Consider the following 13,302-nt stretch of genomic DNA (forward strand, 5'->3'; position numbering starts at 1 on the left):
TTTTGGGGACTCGTTAACCGAGGTAGTATGGGCTGAGGTTAGAAACCAGAAAGGAGAAGTCACCATGCTGGGAGTTTTCCATAGACCTCCGAATAGTCCCAGAGATGTAGAGGAAAGGATAACAAAGATGATTCTCGATAGGAGTGAGAGAGGTAGGGTAGTTGTCACGGGGACTTCAACTATCCAAATACTGCGGAGGAATAGGATTGTGGGAGACATTGCAGTTTGGATCATTGGCTTGCTGAAAGAAAACAGAGAGTTGTAGTTGATGGAACGTGTTCATCCTAGTGTCCAGTTGCTAGTGATGTACCTCAAGGGTTGGTGTTGGGTCCACTGCTGTTCATCATTTTTATAAATGGCCTGGATGAGGGCTTAGAAGGGTGGGTTAGTAAATTTAAGGACAACACTAAGGTCGGTGGAGTTGTGGATAGTGACGAAGGGTGTTGTAGGTTATAGAGAGACATAGATAAGCTGCAGAGCTGAGCTGAGAGGTGGCAAATGGAGCTTAATGTGGACAAGTGTAAGGTGATACACTTTGGACGGAGTAATCGGAATGCAAAGTACTGGGCTAATGGTAAGATTCTTGGTAGTGTAGGTGAGCAGAGAGATCTCAGTGTCCATGTACACAGATCCCTGAAAGTTGCCACCCAGATTGACAGGGTTGTTAAGAAGGCATACAGTGTTTTGGCCTTTATTAATAGAGGGATTGAGTTCCGGAACCAGGAGGTTATGCTGCAGCTGTACAAGGCTCTGGTACGGCCACACTTGGAGTATTGTGTACAGTTCTGGTCACCGCATTATAAGAAGGATGTGGAAGCTTTGGAAAGGGTGCAGAGGAGAATTACTCGGATGTTGCCTGGTATGGAGGGAATGTCTTACGAGGAAAGGCTGAAGACCTTGAGGCTGTTCTCGTTAGAGAAAAGAAGGTTGAGAGGTGACTTAATAGAGACATACAAGATAATCAGAGGGTTAGATAGGGTGGACAGGGAGAGCCTTTTTCCAAGTATGGGGATGGCAAACACGAGGGGACGCAACTTTAAAGAGAGGGGAGATAGGTATAAGTCAGATGTCGGAGGTAATTTCTTTACTCAGAGAGTAGTAAAGGTATGGAATGCTTTGCCTACAACTGTAGTAGATTAGCCAAGTTTAAGTGCATTTAAGTCGTCATTGGACAGGCAAATGGACGTACATGGAATAGTGTAGGTGGGATGGGCTTCCGATTGGTATGACAGGTCGGCGCAACATCGAGGGCTGAAGGGCCTGTACTACGCTGTAACGTTCTACGTTCCATGTAAACCTTTCCTGTTTATGTACCCATCCAGATGCCTTTTAAATATTATAATGGTAGCAGCCTCCACCACCCCCTCCTCTCTTCCATACATGCACCACTCTCGGGTCCCTTTTAAACCTCCCCCCACCCCCCCCCTCACCTTAAAGCTCTGCCCTCTAATTTGGACTCTTACCCTGGGGAAAAGACCTTGACTGTTCACCCTAACCATGTCCCTCACCTAGCTGTGTGAACATTGGCAACCGAATTGAGCATCTGTTCAAATGTGGCTTAGTTGAAGGCACGAGTTGCTGGTAATCTATCTCCTCCACCCCCATCCCATCCCCCACCCCGAATCTCCTGTCCAACCCTGATACACCACAAGTCTCACCAGACTTCCGTGGAGTGTTTCATGCAAATACCTGTGTTATATTTGCTTATTTTATTTCTGATTCCCAACCGCTCTCTTGGTACTCAAAGTTGTCCCTTTGAGATCGAGGTCACGTTTAGCATCAGGAGAAGTGAACATACCTGGGCCCATTAAAGGAATAAAATTACAAAAGTGAATTCTCATTTGAAGGCTCAGTACTCTGCCTTGTGCCTTTGTCCTCCCACCACAGCCGTTCCATGTGCTGCAAACATTTGCTGGTTCTGAGCCAGTTGACAAATGATGGCTGCAAGGGGCAGCAGTTTATTGAATGATCGTCTGGAATTTTGTGCAAAGGAAGAACGAGTCTGGGAACTGGTGAAAAGAGCCATTGTCAGGATTGGAGGGGAAAGGGCACGTCGGTCATGCTCATCTCCCAGTAAGTCAGCCATTAACCCAGTAAGTCAGCACAGAACGTCAGAATTGTATCTATTACTGGGAGTATCCATTGCCCTGTTGGATCTATATTTACCAGCCCTCTTTAACGACTGGCAATGATATAAACTCACGTGTGCCTGACTCTCATCTCACATGTACCAGACTTAGCACTTCATCAGAAGCACAGCCAGCCAGCTGCAATGTAACACTGGACTCCTTTCAAAGAGAAGGCACGTTACTGATCATCCAGACATGACTCGAGTTAGTGTTTGTGTAGGAGCTAAAATGCGATCTCAATAATGTTACTTCAGGCTACTTCTAAAAAATGTCTGCCATCTCAATGACTACCACAGGCAGGAAGCTGAACTTAACCCCAGCGTGATTTCTTACTATATATTTATGTTGGTTAGCTAAGCTGCTTTGGATGGTTAGAATAAACCCAACAGTGAGAGTTCAGTTCCTGATGTAGGGCTTATGCCCGGAACGTTGATTCTCCTGCTCCTCAGATGCTGCCTGACCTGCTGTGCTTTTCCAGCACCACACTCTTGACTGGGTTCAGTTCCTGCCCAGCAGAGGTTACCATGAACGACTCTCCCCAGTCTCTCCCCCTCGCCTGAGGCATGGTGACCCTCAGGTTAAACCACCAGCAGCCATCTCTCCCTCCAGTGGGAGAGCAGTCCCGTGGTCTGGTAGGACGATGGTCACCATAACCTCTAGAGTGGGTTTTACTCTGTATCTAACCCCATACTGTCCGTGTCCTGAGTGTATTTGATGGAGACAGTGTAGAGGCAGTTTTTACTCAGTATAGAATCCCCTGCTGTCCCTCTCCTAGGAGTGTATGATGGGGACAGTGTTGAGGGAGCATTACTCTTTTGGGGGGTGGTGGGGGGGGGGGGGGGGGGGGGGGGGGGGGGGTGAGGGAACTGTACAGAAGCAGTTTTACTCTGTATTTAACTCTGTGCTGTCCATGTCCTGAGGGTGTTTGATGGGGACAGTGTAGGGGGAGCTTTATTCTGTGTCTAATCCCTTGCTGTCCCTCTCCTGGGTGTGTTTGATGGGAATAATGTAGAGGGAAATTTATTCTGTATCTAATCCCATTCCAGACAGCATTTGATGAGGACAGTTTAGAAGGAGCTTTATTCTGTATCTAACCCTGTGCTGTGCCTATCCTGGGAGTGTTTGTTGGGGACAGTATAGAGGAGGCTTTACTCTTTTGATGGGGAAAGTGTAGAGGGAGCTTTACTCAGTATTTAACCCCATGCTGTCCCTCTCTGAGGACTGTATAATGAGATAATGTAGAGGAGGTTAAAGAAAAACAAATGAAATCACCCCAATATTTAAAAATAACCAGAATTTGTAACATTGGCAAGTAACTAATGTTGAAAATCGGACACCATTTTCAATTAAAGGTAAAATGACTGTAGTCCTGCTCTTGCGTTACAGAGATACAACAGGGGGTGGGTAGTGAGGTTATCTTGAGGGTCACCTCCCACTATGTGTCCATCTCCGACTCATTATCCCCAACGTAGCAAGGAAGCTGCTGGATTGTTATAAAAACCTGCTGTTTTCACTAAAGCCTCTCGGGGAGGGGAATCTGCCTTCTCCTACCTCGCTTGGAACATGAGGAATGAAGAGCTCATGCTCGCAGCATCGACTCCCCTGCTCCTCGGATGCTGCTTGACCCAGTTGCGCTTTTCCAGCGCTGCACTGTTTGACTCTGGAACATGAGGGAGTCCAGGGAGTGTGGCCTTAGCTCACCCTGAGGTGGGTGACCAAAACGTGACCTTTCCCGAGTGTTCCGCTGGAATTGTCTGCTCTGTCTGCCCTTGAAGCCATTGTTTTAAACCTTTTCTTATTGTCACAGGATGTGGAAAAGGAAAGGGAGCCACAGAAAGTGCTTACAAAAGAAGAGATCCGACAGAAGATTGACTCCTATAACTCAAATGCAACAGACAAGTTAAAAATGACTCTGGTGAGTGAAAACCTCATTTTAATGTGATCTTGATTCTTACCTGGTCTATTTGCTACAAATATTGGCAAACACAGTGGCAGTCCATGATAATGTGGGCCAATACAGTGTATTGCAAGTTCATTGATGCCACTGAGATGTTGTGACTCCCAAAAAAATGATTTAAATCTTCATTTTGCGAGTTAAAGTTGGAGTAAACAGGAGTTTTCTTATTAACGTGGTCCAGCTATAACATGGCTGTTAATCTTTAGTGGAGCAAATGTTGAAATCTGTACTGAAATCAAAAAATGCTGGAGATCACAGCAGGTCAGGCAGCATCCATGGAGAGAGAGCAAGCAAAGGGTGGCACGGTGGCTCAGTGGTTAGCACTGCTGCCTCACAGCACCAGGATCCCAGGTTCGATTCCAGCCTCGGGCGACTGTCTGTGTGGAGTTTGCACATTCTACCCTGTGCCTGTGTTGGTTTCCTCCCACAGTCCAAGATGTGCAGGTCAGATGAATTGGCCATGCTAAATTGTCTATAGTGTTAGGTGCATTAGTTAGGGGGAAATGGATCTGGGTGGGTTACTCTTCGGAGGGCTGTTTCCACACTGTAGAGAATCTAATCTAATGTTTTGCAGTCTGATGGAGAGTTATCTAGACCTGAAGCGTTAGTTTGCTCTCTCTCCATGGATGCTGGATCTCCAGCAATTTTTGTTTAGTTTTTGGACGCTCGTGTCCATGGTTTTACAATCTCCCGTGAGGCACGAACTCCACTTAGCCTCAGCCGAACGGGCACCCAAGTGGAATTAGTAGCTGAGTGCAACAACAACTTGCATTTATATAGGGCCCGAGACACACTAAACTGAAACGTCCCGAGGTGCTTTGTCAGAATATAATCAATGAAAAGTGGAGTTGGAGAAGTGAGCAAGAGCTTGTTTAAAGAGGTAGGTTTTATGGAGCACCCGAAAATGGGAAGGAGAGATTTACTGAAGGAATGTCACAGCATTAAGGCCCAGACACCTGTAGATGGAGTGGCAGGGTGGCTCAATGGTTAGCACTGCTGCATTACAGCAGGGATCCGGGTTCAATTCCAGCCTTGGGTGAATGTCTGTGTGGAGTTTGCACATTCTCCCCCTGTCTGCGAGGGTTTCCTCCCACAATCCAAAGATGTGCAGGTCAGGTGATTTGGCCATGCTAAATTTCCCATAGTGTTCAGGGATGTGTAGGTTAGGTGCATTAGTCAGGGGGTAAATGTAGAGTAGGGAAATGGTTCTGGGTGAGTTATTCTTCAGAGGGTCAGTGTGGACTTGTCAGGCTGAAGGGCCTGTTTCCACACTGTAGCGATTCTATGTGAATGCCTGACAGTCCATCAGCAGCCCAGTTACCTGGGTGTTGGTAGACAATCTTCGAGTAAAAAATGAGGTCTGCAGATGCTGGAGATCACAGCTGCAAATGTGTTGCTGGTCAAAGCACAGCAGGCCAGGCAGCATCTCAGGAATAGAGCTATTCCTGAGATGCTGCCTGGCCTGCTGTGCTTTGACCAGCAACACATTTGCAGTTGGTAGACAATGCCCTGTTCTCGGTACCTCTTCTCAAGGCTGGTCTTCCGGTTTCACAATGACTGAGGGCAAATCCACGTCCCCAGTTTAAAAAAAAGGAACTGGGTCATGTTTACCTATTTTTTCCTTTCTTAATCGTCCACATTTTGAGGTGAACAGTGAAGTAGCTGCCCCCTTCAATACATCGTCAGCTACTTGGAAGGTTTTCATAGCCGTTGAGCAGAAAGCTCCTCTGGTCTCTGATCCAATATGGCGGCATCCAGTGGCCATCTGTGGCATATCGGAGCAGACAAGCAATCATGACCTTTAACTCTGTTAAAAATCACACAACACCAGATTATAGTCCAACAGGTTTAATTGGAAGCACACTAGCTTTCCGAGCGATGCTCCTTCATCAGGTGATAGTGGAGGGCTCGATCGTAACACAGAATTTATAGCAAAAGTTTAGTGTGATGTAACTGAAATTATACATTGAAAAATTGATTGTTAAGCCTTTCATCTGTTAGAATACAGTGATAGTTTCACTTATTTCATGTGTAAATCACAAAACCTTTTTTTTAAAGTTGCATTCTCGGGTGAGGTGTTAACAATGGTGATAGCTAGACAATATGTTGAAGGTTTTGGATGAGTGGTGCTGGAAGAGCACAGCAGTTCAGGCAGCATCCAAGAGCAGCAAACTCGATGTTTCAGGCAAAAGCCCTTCATCCAGAATAAAGGTGGAGAGATAAGCTAGAGGAGGGTGGGGGTGGGGAGAAAGTAGCATGGAGTACAATGGGTGAGTGGGGGAGGGGATGAAGGCGATAGGTCAGGGAGGAGGGTGGAGTGGATAGGTGGAAAAGATAGGCAGGTCATGGGGACAGTGCTGAGCTGGAAGTTTGGAACTAGGGTGAGGTGGGGGAAAGGGAAATGAGGAAACTGTTGGAAGTCCACATTGATGCCCTGGGGTTGAAGTGTTCCGAGGCAGAAGATGAGGCGTTCTTCCTCCAGGCGTCTGGTGGTGTGGGTGCAGCAGTGAAGGAGGCCCAGAACCTCCATGTCCTTGGCAGAGTGGGAGGGGGAGTTGAAATATTGGGCCACAGGGCGGTGTGGTTGATTGGTGCGGGTGTCCTGGAGATGTTCCCTAAAGCGCTATGCTAGAAAGCGTCCAGTCTCCCCAATGTAGAGGAGACCGCATCTGGAGCAATGGATGCAATAAATGATATTAGTGGATGTGCAGGGTAAAACTTTGATGGAGGTGAGGGAGGAGGTGAGAGCGCAGGTTTTGCAGTTCCTGCGGTGGCAGGGGAAGGTGCCAGGATGGGAGGGTGGGTTGTAGGGGGGCGTGGACCTGACCAGGTAGTCACGGAGGGAACAGTCCTTGCGGAAGGCGGAAAGGGGTGGGGAGAGAAATATATCCCTGGAGGTGGCTAAAATGTTGGCGGATGATTTGGTTTATGCGAAGGTTTGTAGGGTGGAAGGTGAGCACCAAGGGAATTCTGTCCTTGTTATGGTTGGAGGGGTGGGGTCTGAAGACGGAGGTGCAGGATGTGGACGAGATGTGTTGGAGGACATCTTTAACTATGTGGGAAGGGAAATTGCAGTCTCTAAAGAAGGAGGCCATCTGGTGTATTCTGTGGTGGAACTGGTCCTCCTGGGAGCAGATACGGCAGAGGCAGAGGAATTGGGAATACAGGATGGCATTTTTGCAAGAGGTAGGGTGGGAAGAGGTGTAATCCAGGTAGCTGTGGGAGTCGGTGGGTTTGTAAAAAAATGTCAGTGTCAAGTCGGTCATCATTAATGGAGATGGAGAGTTCCAGGAAGGAGAGGGAGGTGTCAGAGATGGTCCAGGTAAATTTAAGGTCAGGGCGGAATGTGTTGGTGAAGTTGATGAATTGCTGAACCTCCTCGTGGGAGCACGAGGTGGCACCAATGCAGACATCAATGTAGCGGAGGAAGAGGTGGGGAGTGGTGGTGGTGTAATTATGGAAGATAAACTGTTCCACCTAGCCAACAAAGAGACAGGCATAGCTGGGGCCCATACGTGTGCCCATGGCTACCCCTTTGGTCTGGAGGAAGTGGGAGGATTCGAAGGAGAAATTGTTAAGGGTGAGGACCAGTTCGGCCAAACGAATGAGAGTGTCGGTGGAGGGGTACTGTTGGGGACATCGGGAGAGGAAAAAATGGAGGGCTTGGAAGCTCTGATCATGGCGGATGGAGGTGTAGAGGGATTGGATATTGAAGGTGTTGGCCCCCTGTGTTCTCTGTCTATGCCATGATGTTTAGATTGATTCTAATCTAAAAAGTGAGATGACAAAGTTTTACATAAATTCCTGCTGTTTTTGAGCTCAGAGTTCTACATGAATGCATGCAGTTTTTGAGCAAAGTACAATATAACTCTGCAAGTACAAATTCACCCCACAAAATATATGTGTGCATGTGGGTCTTTGTGTGTGTGTGTGTCTGTCTGGGGTGGGGGTTGTGTGGGTGTGTGTATAGTGAGTGCAGAGTGTCTTAAGTCTGTAAGGGGGTGCATCTGTGTATGGTGGTGTGTGTGGGTGTCTGTGTGCACGTCTGTGTGTGTGTGTGTGTGTGTGTATATAGTGCAATGGTGATCACCTGTAATGTGACATGAACCCAAGGTCCCGCTTGAGGCCCTCCCTATGGGTACCGAACTTAGCTATCAGCCTCTGCTCGGCCACTTTCCTCTGCTGCCTGTCTTGAAGTCCCCCTTGGGTGATGGTCACCCGAAGGTCCGATGCTGAATGTCCTGGACCACTGAAGTGTTCCCCAACTGGGAGGGAACCCTCCTGTCTGTTGATTGTTGTGCAGTGCCCATTTATCCGTTGTCGTAGCCTTTGCCCAGTTTCCCCAATGTACCATGCCTCAGGGCATCCTTGCCTGCAACGTATAAGATAGACAACGTTGGCTGAGTCTCATGAGTACCTGCCATGTACAAGGTGGGAGGTGTTCCCACACACAATAGTGGTATCTATGTCCACAACCTGACACGCCTTGCAGCGTCCACCATGACAGGGTTGTATGGAGTTGTCCTGAGAGCCGGGCAGTTTGCTACGAACAATGATCTGTTTGAGATTTGGCGGTTGTTTAAAAGCAAGTAGTGGAGGTGTGGGGAAGGTCTTGGTGAGGTGCTCATCCTCATTGATAATGTGTTATAGGTCAAGAAGAACATGGCGTAATGTTTCAGCTCCTGGGAAGTACTGAACAACGAAGGGTACCCTGTGTGAGGGATCCACACTGAGACACTCGAGTCTAAATCAGGAAGTACAAAGCAAGAGCTGCAGAAATTAGATTTTGATCAGAGTCACAGAGGTTACTACTTGGGCTACATGGGTTCATTCAACGAGGAGAAAGTGAGGGCTGCAGATCAGAATTGAAGAGTGTGGTGCTGGGAAAGCACAGCTGGTCAGGCAGCATCTGAGGAGCAGGAGAGTCGATGTCTTGGGCATAAGCTCTTCCTGATGGAGAGCTCCTGCTCCTCGGATGCTGCCTGGCTGGCTGTGCTTTTCCAGCACCACACTCTTCGACGTGCATGGGTTCAAATCATACCACGACAAAATGGAATTTAAATTTAATTGATATCCTCAATTGTCATGAAAGCTCATCTGGTTTATTAGTGTCCTTGAGGAAAGGAAATCTGCCTTTCTTACCTGGTCTGGCCTACACATGACTCCAAACCAACAGTAATGCATTTAACTCCAAACTGCAAGGCACTCAGTTCCAAGATAACTGGGGTTCATTAGCAATGATTACATCACATGAGTAAATAATGGGGGAACAGAAAGTTAGAAGCACAAAAGCAAAAATTAGACTCTTCAATACTCATTAAATTCTGAAATAACGAGATTTAACCTTTTCTGCACCTACCCTGTCAAGTCCCCTGAGAATGTTATTGGTTTTAGTCAGATCACTGCCCAAACTCCCAGTGAGACAAGGTGATGGAAGCATCTGGATTGGGGTTGTAGGATGGGAGGAGGGTGACCGGAATTGCACATTTGGGATTTGGAGATAGGAAGTATGAGTCTTGGAAATGTAGGGTCAACCCGAGCTTCTCCAGATTTGACTGAGAGCAGACTCTGTACTGAAGAGCCTGTCTTCTGTCCAGCTCGGTTTTGAGTTAGCCCTCTCCCCAACCCATCTCCTCGCGCTCCCTCACCTTTGGCGGTCTGCATTGACCTTAATGGGCGTTACATGTAAAAGAATCAATTGGGGAAACACAGGGGATTTACTGGTGGCTGTTAATAAATGAAAAAAAAAAATGTACGGTTGATTTGGTGGTGGGGAAAGGAAAGTAGTAATCGAAAAGAAGAAACCCTCAGAGCCTTTCATGAAGGTCGGCACCATCGAGGGCTGGATTGCATTACATCCTTCAACTCCATTTTAACTCAGTTCCCTCAGTCTCTTCTTACCCTCTCCCTTTTGTCTGTTGTTAGACTGTCCGCAGTGTGTCTTGATGGTACTTTTAACTAATAGAACCAGTGAACGGGTGGTGGTTTAAGGTACAGATACAGATTACTTACAGTGTGGAAACAGGCCCTTCGGCCCAACAAGTCCACACCGACCCGCCGAAGCGCAACCCAACCATACCCCTACGTTTACCCCTTCACCTAACACTACAGGCAATTTAGCATGGCCAATTCATCTAACCTGCACATCTTTGGACTGTGGGAGAAACCGGAGCACCCGGAGGAAACCCACACAGACACGGGGAGATGTGCAAACTCCACACAGTCAGTTGCCTGAGGTGGGAATTGAACCCGGGTCTCTGGTGCTGTGAGGCAGCAGTGCTGACCACTGTGCCACCGTGCCGCCCACGTTTAATTCAGTGTAAAGGTTTATACATTGCCCCTGGTGGGCAGTGCTCTTGATATTTGTTGTTTATGAATTGCGTGATTAGGTTAAAAGAAACGAAAGCATTTGAAATCTGGAATTAAGAGTCTAATGATGACTGTGCAACAGTTGTCGATTGTCAGAAAAACCCATCACGTTCACAAATGCCTTTTAGGGAAGGAAATCTGCCCTCCTTACCTGGTCTGACTTACATATGACTTTAAAGCTACAGCAATATGGTTGACGTAAAAAGGCCTCTGGGCAATTAATGAAAGGCAATAAATCCTCATCCAGCAATCCTGTGAATGAAGCAGAGAATCATAGAATCCCTACTGTGTGGAAACAGGCCCTTCGGCCCAACAAGTCCACACCGACCTTCTGAAGTGCAACCCAACCTTATTACTGTACATTTACCCCTGACTCATGCACATAACCTACACACCCCTGCACACTATGGGCAATTTAACACGGCCAATTCACCGAACCTGCCATCTTTGGAATGTGGGAGGAAACCAGATAATAAATAGAAAAGGACTCGTCCACCAGGGACCAGGGGTGGAGAGAGGTGCATGTAACTTTCTTGAAGAAGATAGACTTTCTTGAAGGTGGATTACAGCCTCCTCAGGCCAACTGTCTGTTTGGTGTCACCGTCGAGTACGTTGGTTGTGGGTAGTTGCATCGTCAATTTGGGATTCTGTTTTGCTGGCATCACAACTCCACGCTCCTCAGCGTGGAAACGCAGGAAAGACAGAGGGCTACTCCGGGCTTGGATACCCAGGCAGGACAGAGGGCTACTCCTGGGATTGGATACTCAGGCAGGACAAAGGGCTACTCTTGGGATTGGATACTCGGGCAAGACAGAGGGCTACTCCTGGGCTTGGATACCCAGGCAGGACAGAGGGCTACTCCGGGGATTGGCTATAGTAACTAGCAATCAGGCAGTGGGCTGTGGAGGTGATAGTAACTCCTGACTGCCTGTCTGTCTTCTGCTGCTACGTCAGTGCATGGGTGTCCTGGGAGAGGAAGCACAGTGTCCACACCATCCTCAAAGCTTTTAGAGAGAGAGAGAGCTGGTCACCACGGGCGCTGCTGTGCATTATTTCCCCCGTTTTGATTTTGCTCCCTGCTTTGTCCCCGGTGGGCAGTGTTTGTTCGTTGGTGATGTGGTAAGTCGTTGGTGGCTTTGTGTAAAAGAAAGAGTCAAAAAGTGTGGTGCTGGAAAAGCACAGCCGGTCAGGCAGCGGCCGAGGAGCAGGAGAGTCGACCGTTTTGAGCATTAGCTCTTCATCAGGAATGGGGCTGGTGGCCTATGGGGGGGCTTAGAGATAAATGGGAGGGGGGGGGCTGGGGGGAAAGTAGCTGGGAATGCAATAGGTAGATGACATGGGGGGGTGATGGTGATAAGTCAGAGAGGAGGGTGGAGTGGATAGGTGGGAAGGAAGATGGAAAGGTAGGACTCTGATCTCCAGCATCTGCAGTCCTCACTTTCTCCCAGTAAAATCAAAAGAGCTGGGTTCATCCCCACTGAGGAGTTGACAGGGGAAGGGGTCCGGAGGAGGAAGGCAGAAGGCTGCGCTAAACTCTAGATTGACCAAAAATAAAAATCCTTACACATTGCTGGAACGAAAACAGAAACCCAGCAGGTCTGGCAGCATCTGTGGGATGAAAGCAGAATTAACTCGCAAGATTATCTCTGCTTTCTCTCCACAGATGCTGCTAGACCTGCTGAGTTTCTCCAGCAATTTCTGTGTTTGTTTCAGATCACCAGCATCCAGAATTCTTTTGAAAGTCTTTCATGCACCATATGGACCTCGGGCTGTTAAAGGAGGTGTCACGAGTGGAACACTGTGTATAACAAATTTAGAAAATGTGGGGTGATGATAAAACATGCGTGACCGGAATGTGGTGGTGGGGTGAGGGCAGAAAGCAGGCATTGTTGAAACCTTTCAGCAAACTACTTAAAACACTGACAGCATTGAACTGCTGCTCCCACTCAGAATGGCTGCAAAATGCAAATGTGGGAGCTCCCTCCAGTGAACACTGAAGGTATCCCACAGTTACATGGCAAAGTGTTTCCATTGTGCAATTAAACTGGGCTGGGAATGCATGAAAATTTGTCTTCTGTCATTCACAGTTAAAATGTGATCAGTTATTTGTGTATTTGGCTTTAACAGCACTTGATTTTAATCTTTGTTCTGGTTTGGACGGTTGGAAATTCCTGACACTGTTACTTTCCAACAGTGACCTCTGATGTTTAACAAGTGAAATATTTTCAGCTCTGACCCATCCCGCCCCCCACCCCACACACACACACACACACACACACTCTCTCTCTCTCTCTCTCTCTCTCTCTCTCTCTCTGTCTCTCATACACACATTCTGTCATGCTCTCTCTCACACACACACACACACACACTCTCTTTCTCTCTCTCTCACATGCTCTGTCTTTCACAAACATTCTCTCTCACACACACTCTGACATATTCTGTCTCTCACAATCTCTCGCACACAACACACACACACGGTCTGTCTCTCTCTCTTACACACACACACACCATGCCAAAGTTGGAGTCGACTTGAAGATCGCAACAACTTTTTCGGTTAGATTCATCAGCAAACTGTTCAAGGACAGAGAAACCTTATTTTGTCTTTGGCAAGGCATTAGTTTTCAGCTGGGAATTAATAATGCATTGGACTTTACTTCAGTCAGCTACTGCCAGGCTAATGATGGAATAACCAGTCACTGAGCAGTCGGAAAGTGAAGGAGACAATGTTTAAACGACACGTTCAAAACCGAATAGGCTCTTCTCAGATTTACCTGTTGGTTATAGTTCCGGCTTTGTTGAAATGATACACCATGTAGAATCCAACTTATTTTTTGCTGAAGTTGTTTT

At 47.5% G+C, this 13,302-nt stretch overlaps 1 protein-coding gene across 2 annotated transcripts in view; it reads left to right on the forward strand.

The window, feature by feature from the left end:
• The window catches only part of rassf3 (Ras association domain family member 3), a 220,171-nt gene that overhangs the window by 190,401 nt on the left and 16,468 nt on the right, over nt 1-13,302 (forward strand). For both annotated transcript variants that reach the window (XM_060839655.1, XM_060839656.1), the window contains one exon: nt 3,937-4,044. In XM_060839655.1, the coding sequence (XP_060695638.1) occupies nt 3,937-4,044 (108 nt within the window). The remainder of the gene's footprint in view (nt 1-3,936; nt 4,045-13,302) is intronic.

The sequence above is a fragment of the Hemiscyllium ocellatum genome, chromosome 19, assembly GCF_020745735.1.
Source record: "Hemiscyllium ocellatum isolate sHemOce1 chromosome 19, sHemOce1.pat.X.cur, whole genome shotgun sequence".
Taxonomy (NCBI): domain Eukaryota; kingdom Metazoa; phylum Chordata; class Chondrichthyes; order Orectolobiformes; family Hemiscylliidae; genus Hemiscyllium; species Hemiscyllium ocellatum.